This window comes from Mycteria americana, chromosome 3 (assembly GCF_035582795.1).
Source record: "Mycteria americana isolate JAX WOST 10 ecotype Jacksonville Zoo and Gardens chromosome 3, USCA_MyAme_1.0, whole genome shotgun sequence".
In the NCBI taxonomy this organism is placed as follows: domain Eukaryota; kingdom Metazoa; phylum Chordata; class Aves; order Ciconiiformes; family Ciconiidae; genus Mycteria; species Mycteria americana.
In genome coordinates this window covers 110,983,584-110,995,844 of record NC_134367.1, presented here as the reverse complement: position 1 = coordinate 110,995,844, position 12,261 = coordinate 110,983,584, and the positions used below count along the sequence as shown (strand labels likewise).

The 12,261-nt window shown below is 38.7% G+C and overlaps 1 protein-coding gene across 1 annotated transcript in view; it reads right to left on the bottom strand.

The window, feature by feature from the left end:
* The window catches only part of ALK (ALK receptor tyrosine kinase), a 316,680-nt gene that overhangs the window by 212,220 nt on the left and 92,199 nt on the right, over nucleotides 1-12,261 (bottom strand). The window contains exon 3 of the mRNA XM_075496570.1: nucleotides 9,129-9,293. Coding sequence (XP_075352685.1) covers nucleotides 9,129-9,293 — 165 coding nt within the window. The remainder of the gene's footprint in view (nucleotides 1-9,128; nucleotides 9,294-12,261) is intronic.

Here is a 12,261-nt window from a genome sequence, read left to right as displayed (position 1 = left end):
GAGAAAACTTGAGGATTATACAGCTAAGCTCATAGGTGCCCCTCCCCTTTAAGGTAAAGGTAAATGAAACTGCTTCAGTCAGCTCTAACATTAACAATTCCTGTGAGTAAGATTTAACCTCTGAAGGCATGTCTAGGGGAATACTTCTTGCAACACCTCTGAAGTAGTGCATTCAATTGTGTCTTTCCAAAAATGAGATATTACACAAGCATTGGTACTAACATATCCTTTACAGATTTGCATCTAAACAACTCAAATTTCATCAGAAAACCAAGTACAGAAATATTAAAAATTTATCTTCTCTTTCTTTACCCAAATTTACCTGTCTAGATCAGGCAAAAAGGTCAAGCTGTACTTGGGTTTAGCTTAGCCTACCCTAAGATCCTGAACTGAATCATGATCTTTTCTCTACCACAGTTCCAAATTAACAATTTTTTACTTCTGTTTAAGTATTCGGGCTTTGTTCTTGGCAAGAGTCACAGCGGTAAAACCTCTTAGCTTTCAGAGTTCCGTGACTCTCTTTTAATGCATTCATTCAAGCATAGGTGTGTAAAATAGCTACTGCAACACAAGAACAGACACATTATCATTGGTGTTAAGAACATTAGTGAAAATATTCCAGTTCTTGTCAATTTACTGATGCGTTTAACATAATCTCACAGAATACATCTGTAGAAAATCCCACACGAAAATGTCTATTTATTATAAGTGGACCAAGCCAACTTCATTACAAAAATACTGTAGAGCAACAGGCATCTAACTGTTAGTACTAGTTAAGGTGCAAGATATAACATGTTTGGCACAGCTAGGAACACAACTCACCCTGGGCAACTGATTTAACCACACTGTGCTTTAGTCTCTCTTTGATGACATGGAGAAACACTTCTCCCAACTCTTTAAAATCGTATAAAGTGCCTTATTTAGTAGAGTATTGTCAGAGCGTCATAGGTAAAGTACTAAAGCAGCACAGGTTATTGTAATAATTGGCAATGGATATAATTAGACTATGGTTGGTAAGGAGTGGCGATATGCAGCCAAGAGGCTACAAGGCTTATAGTGTCTTGCTGATACTCCTTTATCATACATTATATTTTTACGTACAAAGCCGTATGTGTGAGCTGTCACTGGCATGGTAAAAAAGTAAATATACAGAAAGTAGAGGTAGCAGGCAGACTAGAAAGAAATTAAAACTATCAATTAACAATTTATTAATTCATTGAATGTTCTTTGCACAATTATGAGTTTTCTATACTTGAAAAGTTCAATTAAAAAAAACCCCAAACACAACATATGCATGGATATACACAAGCATTTGGGGATAAAGAACACTGCCCCTACATCACAGAGGGAAAAAAAAAAAAATTACAAATGTGTGTTAATCCAGTAGTCTTTTCCTATAAAAAGGTCAAACACAGCCAAGAGCAGGATACGCTTCCCTCCAGCTGTCCTTATAATATGCCTCATCTTGCCAAGGAGAAAGCGTCTCTAAGAGTGAGAAAGAGACCACTTTACAACCCATTTATTCTTCATTGTCTATGCCTTTTCTGGATATACTTGTTGAAGTACATTAGTCACAGGTATGCAGCAAGCCATTAGAGCATACTAACATCTGATGCACATTGAAATTAATTTTTGTTTTTCAGCTTGGGGAACAGAATGCTTCATGTTGAGTTGCACGCAAGACTTCACTGAATTAAGGAATGAACAAACGAGATTTCTAAAATCAACAAACCCACGTGCTTATCCATAGTCCATATAAATACGTACCTACTCTATAAACAAACACGCTGTCCTACAGTGAGACAATAATTTGCCTCTTTAGAGCAGGCTCATTAAAGGGAAATAATTTTGCAATAACAAAGCACAAGTGTAGTACTAATGAGAAGAGCAAGCTGCAAAATGCTAAGAACATCTGGTCCATTTCTTGTACTGACAGAATATGAGCTGGAATCTGACCATCATAAAAAGGCTGTATTTTTTTTTCTTCACAGCCCAATGGACTCTGGAAGCAAGTTTGGTTTGCATTTTGTTTATTAATGTTGCATAAATTCCTATGGGGCTGTGTTGTAACACTTGATATGTATATGTTGCCAAGTTGAGTATCAAAATTTAAATCTCAACTAGAACAGCCAGAACTATTCACTGTAAATAATATTTTTTATTTTAAAACCCTCTCTGTTTACAAAGAACTTGATAGTCAGCCCTACAAATCCATAAATCTCTCATTCGCAGTAAGATCGATGAATAATTTTCAGTCCATGTGTTGCTTCCAGATCTCACTTAATTCTTCTACTATTTCACTTGTGGTATGTAGCTGATCCTTCAACTCACACACAACAATTATTTCCACTGACTCAATGGCTAAATCTTAAAGAGGAAAATAACTAATAGAAAACTGAATCCCACTTTGACTAAACAAAAGTGCAAAAGTTTACAAATCTTCATAGGATACCTGTAGCTTATCTGAATGCTTATAAATAATAAAACTAGGGTGGCATCATACCACAGCAGTATCTTTTTAAGGACTATTCAACCATCTGGTTTGAATCTTTGCAGACTGGGATGATCCACATTCTTCTCCAGCATTAAAAAGAGGGGCACAATAAACATTCAGGTCTGCAAGTTTTTTGTCAAAATTTGCGACAGGTTTAAAAACATTTTTCTTCCAAAATAGAAGTTCTCCTGAGAAGACAATCCTGGGGGTTTTTTCAGACCCACCCTGTCAAAACCTCAAACTCCATGTATTGATTTACTAAAGAAAAGAAGAAATACTCTGATATCTTGTTTAAAAGACACATAAAATAGATCAATTCTACGAGATCAAGGCACATCCTCAAACCAGGCTTAAGGATTAATGTAAAGGGAAGACTTTTGTCTGTCTAGCATGAGCCCAGCTACTCTCTTTACCCTTTATTCTTTCCCCTGTGGTAAATAACTATCTTTTTCAGAGATTTTTTTCCCCCCCAATTTTTAGTGGAATTGTGTTACAAGTCTTTTTCTGCTTAAGAGTCCTACATGAAAAAATAACATCTCAACTACTCACTTCTTGCAAGTCCACATCGATTTATACTCTACTGTTTTGTTAATAAAGTGGTAATCTGAAACAAAATATTATTTATTGTCTTTTATTATCTGCCTCATTCTTCTTTGTCTGAGGAATCATAAATTAAAGTCAACAGCCATTTTATAATTCTGCAGTTCATTATCTCCCATTTGCTAATATGCTCAGTGCCTTAGCCTTGCTCCATTTCTTTAGTAATAATTACAAAAATCAAAACCACATTAACACAATGTGCAGATACTTCTTGTTTTAGAACTTACGTAAGAGCTTTTCAGCTAATCAGTGGCTGGTTAGGACACTGTCCTCATTCATCTCCCTCTTCCCCTGCCATCCTTCATGAAAGTTTAATCTACATTTTCCATTAAGGAGTTGTCTCAATTGGTGTTCACATTTGCAGGGTGGCTTATTACTTTTTTGATTCTTATTTGAAATGGTGGTCATACCTCCCCAACTTATCTCTTCATCCGAAATTTTTATCAAATAGCTGCATATTTTCACGGTCCTGAAATCTTCAGATAACAGAAGCAGAAATTCACTTACTTTATCTAGAATCACAAGATTTAAAAGAGAAGCAGGCAACCTGCCTGCATCACCATAGTCAGGAGTGGTCAAGCCTCTAATCTTTCAAGTTTAAAACTGCATTTACAGTTGCAAACAGATCACTCTGACATTTGATCAAGCACAGATCTGGATCCAGTCTGTGTGTACTTGTTCTGGGCCCAGCTGCTGCTGGTCCTTCCTCCTTAAATACACAAGATTAACTTTGTACTAGTGGTTTCTCTCTTCCTTGTAAAATTTGACTTCGAAGGAAGCCACGGCTGTGCTCCCAGTTCAGAGACTACAATTATTGCCCTCCACAATTCCATGGGCAACACAGCAATGTGATGTTGCTGACAGGAAGCTGAGCCAGTGCCTCTCTGGAGGAAGGAAAATACAAGCACTGCAACGAGGTAGCAGGAGAGATTAATTCTGGAAAGGCACACTTTCTGATGGATGTTAAACCACCTGCTACTCAGAGCTGTATCCTAGGGGCTCCCATAGTACAGAAAACCCTGGGTTTGAATCAAGAGTTGAGAGGCACAGAATTTATGGCTGGTTTGACCCATCTCAAGTTTATCAGAGAGGCAAATGACTCTTTCATTTGAGCATGACAAACAGATACGTCCACACAGCTGCAAAATGCAACTTCCTTGGTCTACAAACTCTGTCATTCTAACCACAAACTAGGTTGCCTAACCTGCCTCCTTAGGAAATACTGCCACAGTTGCAAGATCTCCAGTTCCTCATATTTCATTACAATAGACTGCAGTACATTTGCTGGTAGAATATATTATGAAGGATCATAAATAATTAAGAATTAATCACACTTGTCAAAATAAATAAATGCAGTCAGTGATGCAGAATGCTTGAATTTTTTATAGCATCTTTTTGCTTATTCATGAATTAAAAGAAAAGAAGTCTAGTAATCCACAATGGATTGCCTACTCATTACAGCACATACAGGCCTGATTCAGATCCCAGCAGTGGAGGTTTTCCTGTCAATCTTTAGCATATCAGTGGAATTTTAACCTTAAATCTCTGATCCTGCAGAAAGTTACATAAGTTTGACTTGGAAATATTAGTAGCTCCAGCAGATCTTCACGTACCATGCAGGGCCTAGCTGGCAGATACGCTAGTGATTCTATCACCCACTGGTCCACTTACAAGATGGGGGGCAACAGGGGAAAGTGAAGCATTTTAGCACAGAATTTAAAAAAAAAAAAAACAAAAAAAAAAACACCACACAAAGTACCTTGATAGCCTCCCTTCTATAGATTTCTATAGTCAGATAGTCCTGCAATTCTTCCTACCAAATACCCAATATTTTTTTAACCCAATAACCATTTTGCATGGTTCGATATCATTCACAAGGCTTTAACAGAATAGCAAATAATAGTAAATGTTTAAATAGCACCTTTTCTCCGACTCTCCAAATCAGTCTGAAACCCTTAGTGCATTTCTCTCCTTTTTCAAAGAGAAGAAAATACTGGGCTGGGAGGTGAGGGAGGGACACACTACCACACCAACCCTACCAGCACAGACCAAAGATCCATTAACTTCAGACATTTGGCTCTGAAAACAGGTGTAGATACATAGGAAATAATATATGAACAGGGAGAGCAAACAGCTGTAATTCCCCACCCTTGGCCTTCAGGGATCTACTGTGCAAGGGCTTTCTGGGCCAGAAAAGGTAGTCTTGAGAATTTAGTAGCTGTAACTATTTTTTTCCTGCACATATCCTGTCAATTTGCACACCCATGAAAGGTTTTAGCACCAACAATATCTTGTGGAAAAAGGTTCTACGGTTTTACTGTTTGTTACATACTGAAGGATCTCCTTTTGTTTTGAACCCAACACCTACTAATTTCATCTGATGCCATCCAATTCTGTATTAGAAGAAATAACAAATATTCCTTCTGTACTCATCCTTTCTCTGCTTTAATAAAGTCTTGGGAGTTTATAAACCTTTATAAATCTTTTATAAAGATTTTAGAAAAGTCTGTGATTTTTATAACACTCTGCCATGTGTTCCTTTAGATGACTCTTCCAGGCAAGGTAGCCCTAGTTAATTTAAGTGTTCCTAAAAGACAGACATTACATACTTTAGATCATCCTTGTTTCCGTTCTTTTAATAACTTTCCCAGCTGTACTAAATAATTTTTGATACATGGGAACCAGAACAGAATTCTGTATTCTAGATACAGCTGCCCCACACATTTATACTATAGCTTATTGTTTTCTATTTTCTACTCCCTTCCCAGTTAAGTCCCAAATTTACATTTACTTTGTGACTGCTACTGAGTTTGTTTTCACAGCTCTATTCTTACCCCAAAATCAGCTGAAGTGATTACAACCAGCTCAGAATCTGTCCTTATATATGCCAAACTCTGATTGTTTCTCCCACCACCTCCATTCCAATAATTTACACTGAATTTCACCTGCCACTATTATCCAGTTAAGTATCCTTTTTCAATTCCTCGCAAACCAGACCTCCAATCTTTTACCCTGAATAATTTAATATCAAACATGGCCACCTCCCCATCTATCCCTATTCAGAAGATCAATGATTTGTGTGACACCACATGTTGAACACGTCAAGTGAGCAGAGCACTGAGGTGTTACTGCAACCAAATGTTGAGACACCTGAAACTTGTTCTTCCTCTAGGTAGCTCAATCCATGTTGATTTGTTCTGATTCCTAGAGACTGAGCTGTATCATGCTGCGGGGACAGGGGCAAAAAATACAGAAGCTCTTCCAATGTCTCTCTTTGGGAGATCTACCAATGATTTCCTACTGAACCTTTTACAGAAATGTATATGAAGCACAATAAATCATACGCAAGGCATTTGTCTCAATCAATGTCTTGACATGACTTGGTAGCCAAGTGACAAGGATGAGCTAAACCATCCCAAAATCTAGTTATGCTATCTGTTTATCTCTGTGCATTACTGTCTGCAAAGGAGATGAAATGAGATTGAGATAATTGGAAGTACAATTTGCAGGAAACAGTGGGGGTTGGAATTACTGTGCTTAATTATTTCAGATTGAAACAGACCACACAACTATCTGTGCCAAGCAGCTGTAATTAAAGTGATTTAAAATAGAGAGATGCTAGCTCCAAGTGTTGATTTTCAAATGAGTCTTTATACGCACAAGAGTTAGTCATCTATGAGTTGCAGACCTACAGCTCTACTGAGGGGCTCAAGAGAAAATTAGCACTGACTATGTCCAACAAGCCTGATAATTTAAAAACAAACAAACAAAAAAACCACAAACCAAAAAACAACCACAACACCCAAACCACACAACAAATAAGCAAAGAAAATATCCCAAACAACCCACCCCAAAACAAGCAAAGAAAACACCCCAAACAACCCACCCTGCCACCCCACAAATCTAAATCCATTCAATCAATGTGACACTGGGTACTTGCCCCTCAGAACGGGAGAAAACAGCAGAACACAAGTTTCAACCTAAATTGCCTATATTCCAGATGAAGAAAAAAACCTCAAAATTTTGGACTTTGAAATGAAATTTTATGCCAATAGGCAATTGGAACTCATCAACCAATACTACCCTTGTTTTTGGGCTACAGGGCCAGCCAACAGTCTCCCCTCTTCTGCTCTGACAGACATATAAAACTGACTAAATACAAAGGTATAACTTTACCAAAAAGAATCCAAAAGAAACATACATCGATAATATGCAGCACCGCAGCAACCCAGCCGGCCCTTCACCTGGAACAATACATTTACTTCCTCATGGGTTTTCCCCATTTTTTTCCCCCACTCCAGGAAAGTGACAGCTACTCTTCTCAATTCAAAACAAGCAGGTTTTAATTCCTAAATGTCATCAGCAACCAGCTTGCACAAGAATTTAAGGAAAAGGAGAACAGCAGCAGACATTCTGATCTACCTCAAACTTTCACTTAGCTGTACCTTAGTATGCGCATGTGTGTTCTTTGATGTGAAAATTAGAAGATATTTAATGCATCACAAATGTGGTCCATCTGCTTTACACACAGATCCCACCAAAATGACTAGGTTTGCTGATGAATCAGTGTTCAAGCAATGGGCCTTAAAAATTAATTTATAATGGCTATCTAGGGAAAAGTACTATACTATTGATACGGATGAGAAAACAGAATTAAAGAATATGAACAAAAGTGGCACCGAAACTTTTCCTCAGTATTTGCCTGAACTTAAGAACTGTTACAAGCAGTCAGACTGCAAGTCTGCAAAGTCAAATGCCATCTCTGACACTGGCTACTAAGAAAAGGATCCTTCCACTTGCAGCTTTCTGTATAAGACTCTCCTTGAGTCAGGGACTGTAAAAAGACTATTGAATTAAATAACCAGTGATGAATGTATTCTGCAAGAATTCACCTGATCTTTCTTTAAACTTATGCATACTTCTGGCCTCCATAACATTAATTCATGCATCTTATTACCACAGTTTATTTGGGTACTACATGAATAATAATCTCCTCTTACTTGTTCTATACCCAGCACCGACTAACTTCACAGCTGCTTCCCGTTGCTCTTCAACATGCATTTTTATAGACCTCTAAGTCCCACCATTGAAGACAGAATAAAGAATCTTTGTCTGTTTCTTTCTTCCTAGTATGGAAACTGTTCCATATCCCTGATAATCTTTGTTGTCCTTCCCTATACCTCTTTGTTCTATATTCTCCTTGCCTGGATAAAGCTTGCAGCCCTAACTCCCCCGTTTCCATTTTGTAGCTCCATTCTCATCAACATCATCTGACCCTTACAGGGAGAGGTTTCAAGCAGGTGTCACTAACAGCAGGAAGGATGTTAAGAATTTTTCTGCTTTCCCAGGATTAGAAGAGTGCAAATACACCTAAAAATCTTTTTAGCACTTATAGTATTAATGAAATATGCTGCTGTTCCAGATATGTTCATGAGCAGGAAAAATAATTCCAACAAACCAAATTTTCTTCCAAGGAAGGAGAAGTCTGTTGTACTCCCTTCTTCTCACACTTCCTAGCTCTCTTTAGAGGTAGGAACTTTTTTTTCTTATATTAAGGACAAACCCCATCTTTTGTTTTCTCGCCAAACAGAAAATCTAAGCCCTGGACACAAGGATATCGCCTAAAATGGTCTGCAAAAAAGCAAGCAGTAAACAGCACGTAGAGCAGAGGTAAAACCAGACTCTATTTTATTAATCTCTTCCAACCACTGAATGACCTTAAACATAGGCACCATAGTACTGTTCTCATCCAAATACGATCCATGGCATGGGTCAACCTGATTCAGATTTTACGCAATACTATATTGGATATTTTGCTTCCCATATATATGATTCAGATTGCCTTTAGACAAAAACAGATCCTTCACGTGCCGAATGACTCCCTTTGCTTGTGATACTGTTCACATTCATTGTCTGCGGCAGCCAAACGATTATAGCGGTCTTAAGTATTTTAAGGAATATGTTTGTTTGGGCGGGGTTTCAGGTTTTTTTGGTAGGGTTTTTTCTTGGGGGAGGGGGGGCAGATTCATCTTACCTTTAGGTGTATTCTCAGAGTGATCTCTCTCTGGCCCATCCGGGATGTTTAGCTGTGAAATCTCCTCTGCACTCACTCTGAGCCAGGCGTTGTTGGGGGTTTCCTGATCTTTTGAGGAAAGGGAATATTCCAGCTCGCAAGGAGATTCAAAATTGCAGTCAAATACTGGAAAAAGGAAACAGACATAGAACATCCCAGGTTAATTAAATCCAGCTTCCTCTGTGCTGGAAGGTGTGCATACACACATGTGTTTATACACACTCATTCTATACTTCAGTAAGTTCGGGCTTGCTTTTTTCCATAACGAGGTAGAAAGATATGGAGGAAGTCCATAAACAGCCAGGCAAAAATGTGTCTGAAATGGACCGCACAGGGGGGTTCATTATGGAGGTAGCAGCAAATCAAGAGCTAGTAATTCCCCTTCATGATAGATAAAAGGGCAGCACAGGCTAAAGCAGAGAAAGGCATCATCTAGACTGAAAGGGAAATAGCTTAGTCAATTGATAAAATGGGACAGAAAGCCAATCTCTTCTGGGATGCTGGTTCGAATTCAACCAGGACCATTATAGTGCAAAGGCTACGAACATGCTTCATAGTCATGTTCCATCTCAGTGATCACAGGACTCTGCAAAGTGAGTCATATATCCTGGGCATACGGGACATGCTGGGACATGGTAGCCATAGGGACTGTACCCTTCGAAGCAACCTTCTGACCCCCTGGGTTTGAAACGCTTCACTGAGGCACCAGAAGCAGCAGAAGCTTGATCTGCTGCCACAAAACTTTAGCCTCCAGGCAATACCGCCAGCACCTGCCTCCAACACAGACGTTTCTTTTTGAGATGTTTCTCTTTCAGAAACCAATTACCCTGCTGGTGCAACTGTGATTCACTTCCCAGTGTCCAATTTACTATCACACCATAATTCAAAGTTGCTTAACACAACATGCAGTGATAACCTGCACGGATTTTACTTTTAATCATCAAGATTGCTAAATTTTCTGGAATGCCCTGTATACATGTGCTTTTGTCACCACAGTCAGCAATCAACACAATATTCAGTAACGGAAATAAACTATTTTTGAACTAACTCAATGTTTCTGAAAAGGCTAGATCCATTTGAAAAAGCCCAACAAAAAAATCCAGCTCTTCTTTGCAGTTTTCTACACTGTCTACTGTCCTGCCATAGCTATGCAAGTGGAAAAAATAATCTGAATTGACATCAGTAAAATTAACTAATTTTTTTAAAAACTTCAATTACATTCTCTATTAAACATCTAATTTCTTCTTAGTATGCACAGATTTATGTAGTGCAGCCTATTCTCCTGGTGATATAACATTTTTTAATCTGAAGGTTAATACTGTTGCCCTCTCACTACACTCTTCCCAGCTAATTTGCCTTTTTAACAGCAAGCTGGAAGGAGCAGAGTCTATTTTTCCAGTTTATATTTTATTTTCTTAATCAGGTGTTTTATCACTCAGTATTTTGAATGCTTCACAACACCATGGAAACCACATAATGTAAGGAATCCATATACACCACAAGCAACAGTAACAAGGATTATACACATTTCCTTAAATTTGAATGCACAAGTCGCTTCCCTTTTCAGGCCTCTATGTTATCAATATAAATTTCATGATACATGAAGCACACTTCAATTTGGGCAGCAGGGAACAGTGGATATATTCATGCTATACAGTTTACTACTGCAATATCATACCCAAACCTCAGACCACTTATTTCTAGTCCCTTATATGTTCTTTAAAAAAAGAAAAACAAACCCAACATCTTTTTAACCCTATGAAGTGTTAAGAGACTATTGAACTTTGTATCAAAGCCCAAATAGACAAAAGAGCAACCAAACACTCAACTACATGTTACAGGAGATATATCATCATTACTGTATAGTTTAGTTACGGAAAACACCTTGAGTAGTATGTGCTTTAAGGCACTGTCAAAAAAAGAGGGGAGAAACACAGCTCATGCAAGGACTTTTTTGACAGAACCCACAGGACAATGGAAGGGAAAGCCCAGGCCAAGGACAACACCTGGCAAGAGCAATCATTTCAAATCAACTATTTAATTCTTTGTGGGCTTCTCTCCCCTATCAGTCTCTCATATTTTCATGAGCTTTCCAGCAGCCACTGCTTACTTCCACTCCTCTCCCATCCAGCTGCTGGGAACAGAAGCCTTTGTGCTCTTACCCTCTTGCCCCCAGGCAGGGAAGCTCTTCATGAATATCCACAAGGGGCTCTCATTTTCCTCCTCCAGTCCTCACCCCCTGACACTCTGATTACAGTGCCTACAAGCACTTGATAGCCAGCTCAGTTCCCCCATTCAGTCTCACTTTCCAGAACCTCCTCCTCAAAAGAGAGCTATCAATCGGTTGTGGAGCCCTTAACACAGCAGGCCTCTGACCTACAACTGGCACAACTTAATTGGGGTATATGATTAAATACCAGTCGTCACATTTAGTGTTGTGACCCCTGCAGACAACTAAAGCCTCTGCCTGAAGGGGGGAAAGGAAAGGAAAAAAGGCAAGTAGCAATACCATTTCCCTCCCTTGCAATGAATAGCCTACAGAGAAGTGGACATGACCTAACATGCCTGTTGTGGTCAAGCTGAATGCCCTTTACACAGGTTATTCCTTGAAAGAGAAGGAGACTACTTGGCTCATACAGCTGAGAGCGTCTGCAATTTAATGAAAACATACTTGCATCTTTTACAGAACTTGATAGTCCACCCCCCATCACCAGAGTATCTGCACTCTTCATAGGCTCTGATTTAAATTAATCTCGTGTCAGACACAAATTTCAGTGCTATTATCCTATTCAATACAAAGAAATGATGACAAAGAAATGCTATCTGATGCAACGCAGCAAAGTCTATGCAAACAGCATCCAGTCTTCCAAGCCTAACATTAACTTCCTACCCGCAGGCTTTCCTTCTTTCGCTATGTCCTTCACTACTGACAACATAATATACTTTATAAAAAAAAGCATTATATACAATACATACATTTTTTTCACTGATAAGCTGCTCTTGCTGTGGTAGCTGCTACAAGACGGTAGAAAACACATTTGCAAATACAGAACTCTCACAATATTTGAGTTGCTGCCACAGCTCACCTGCCATT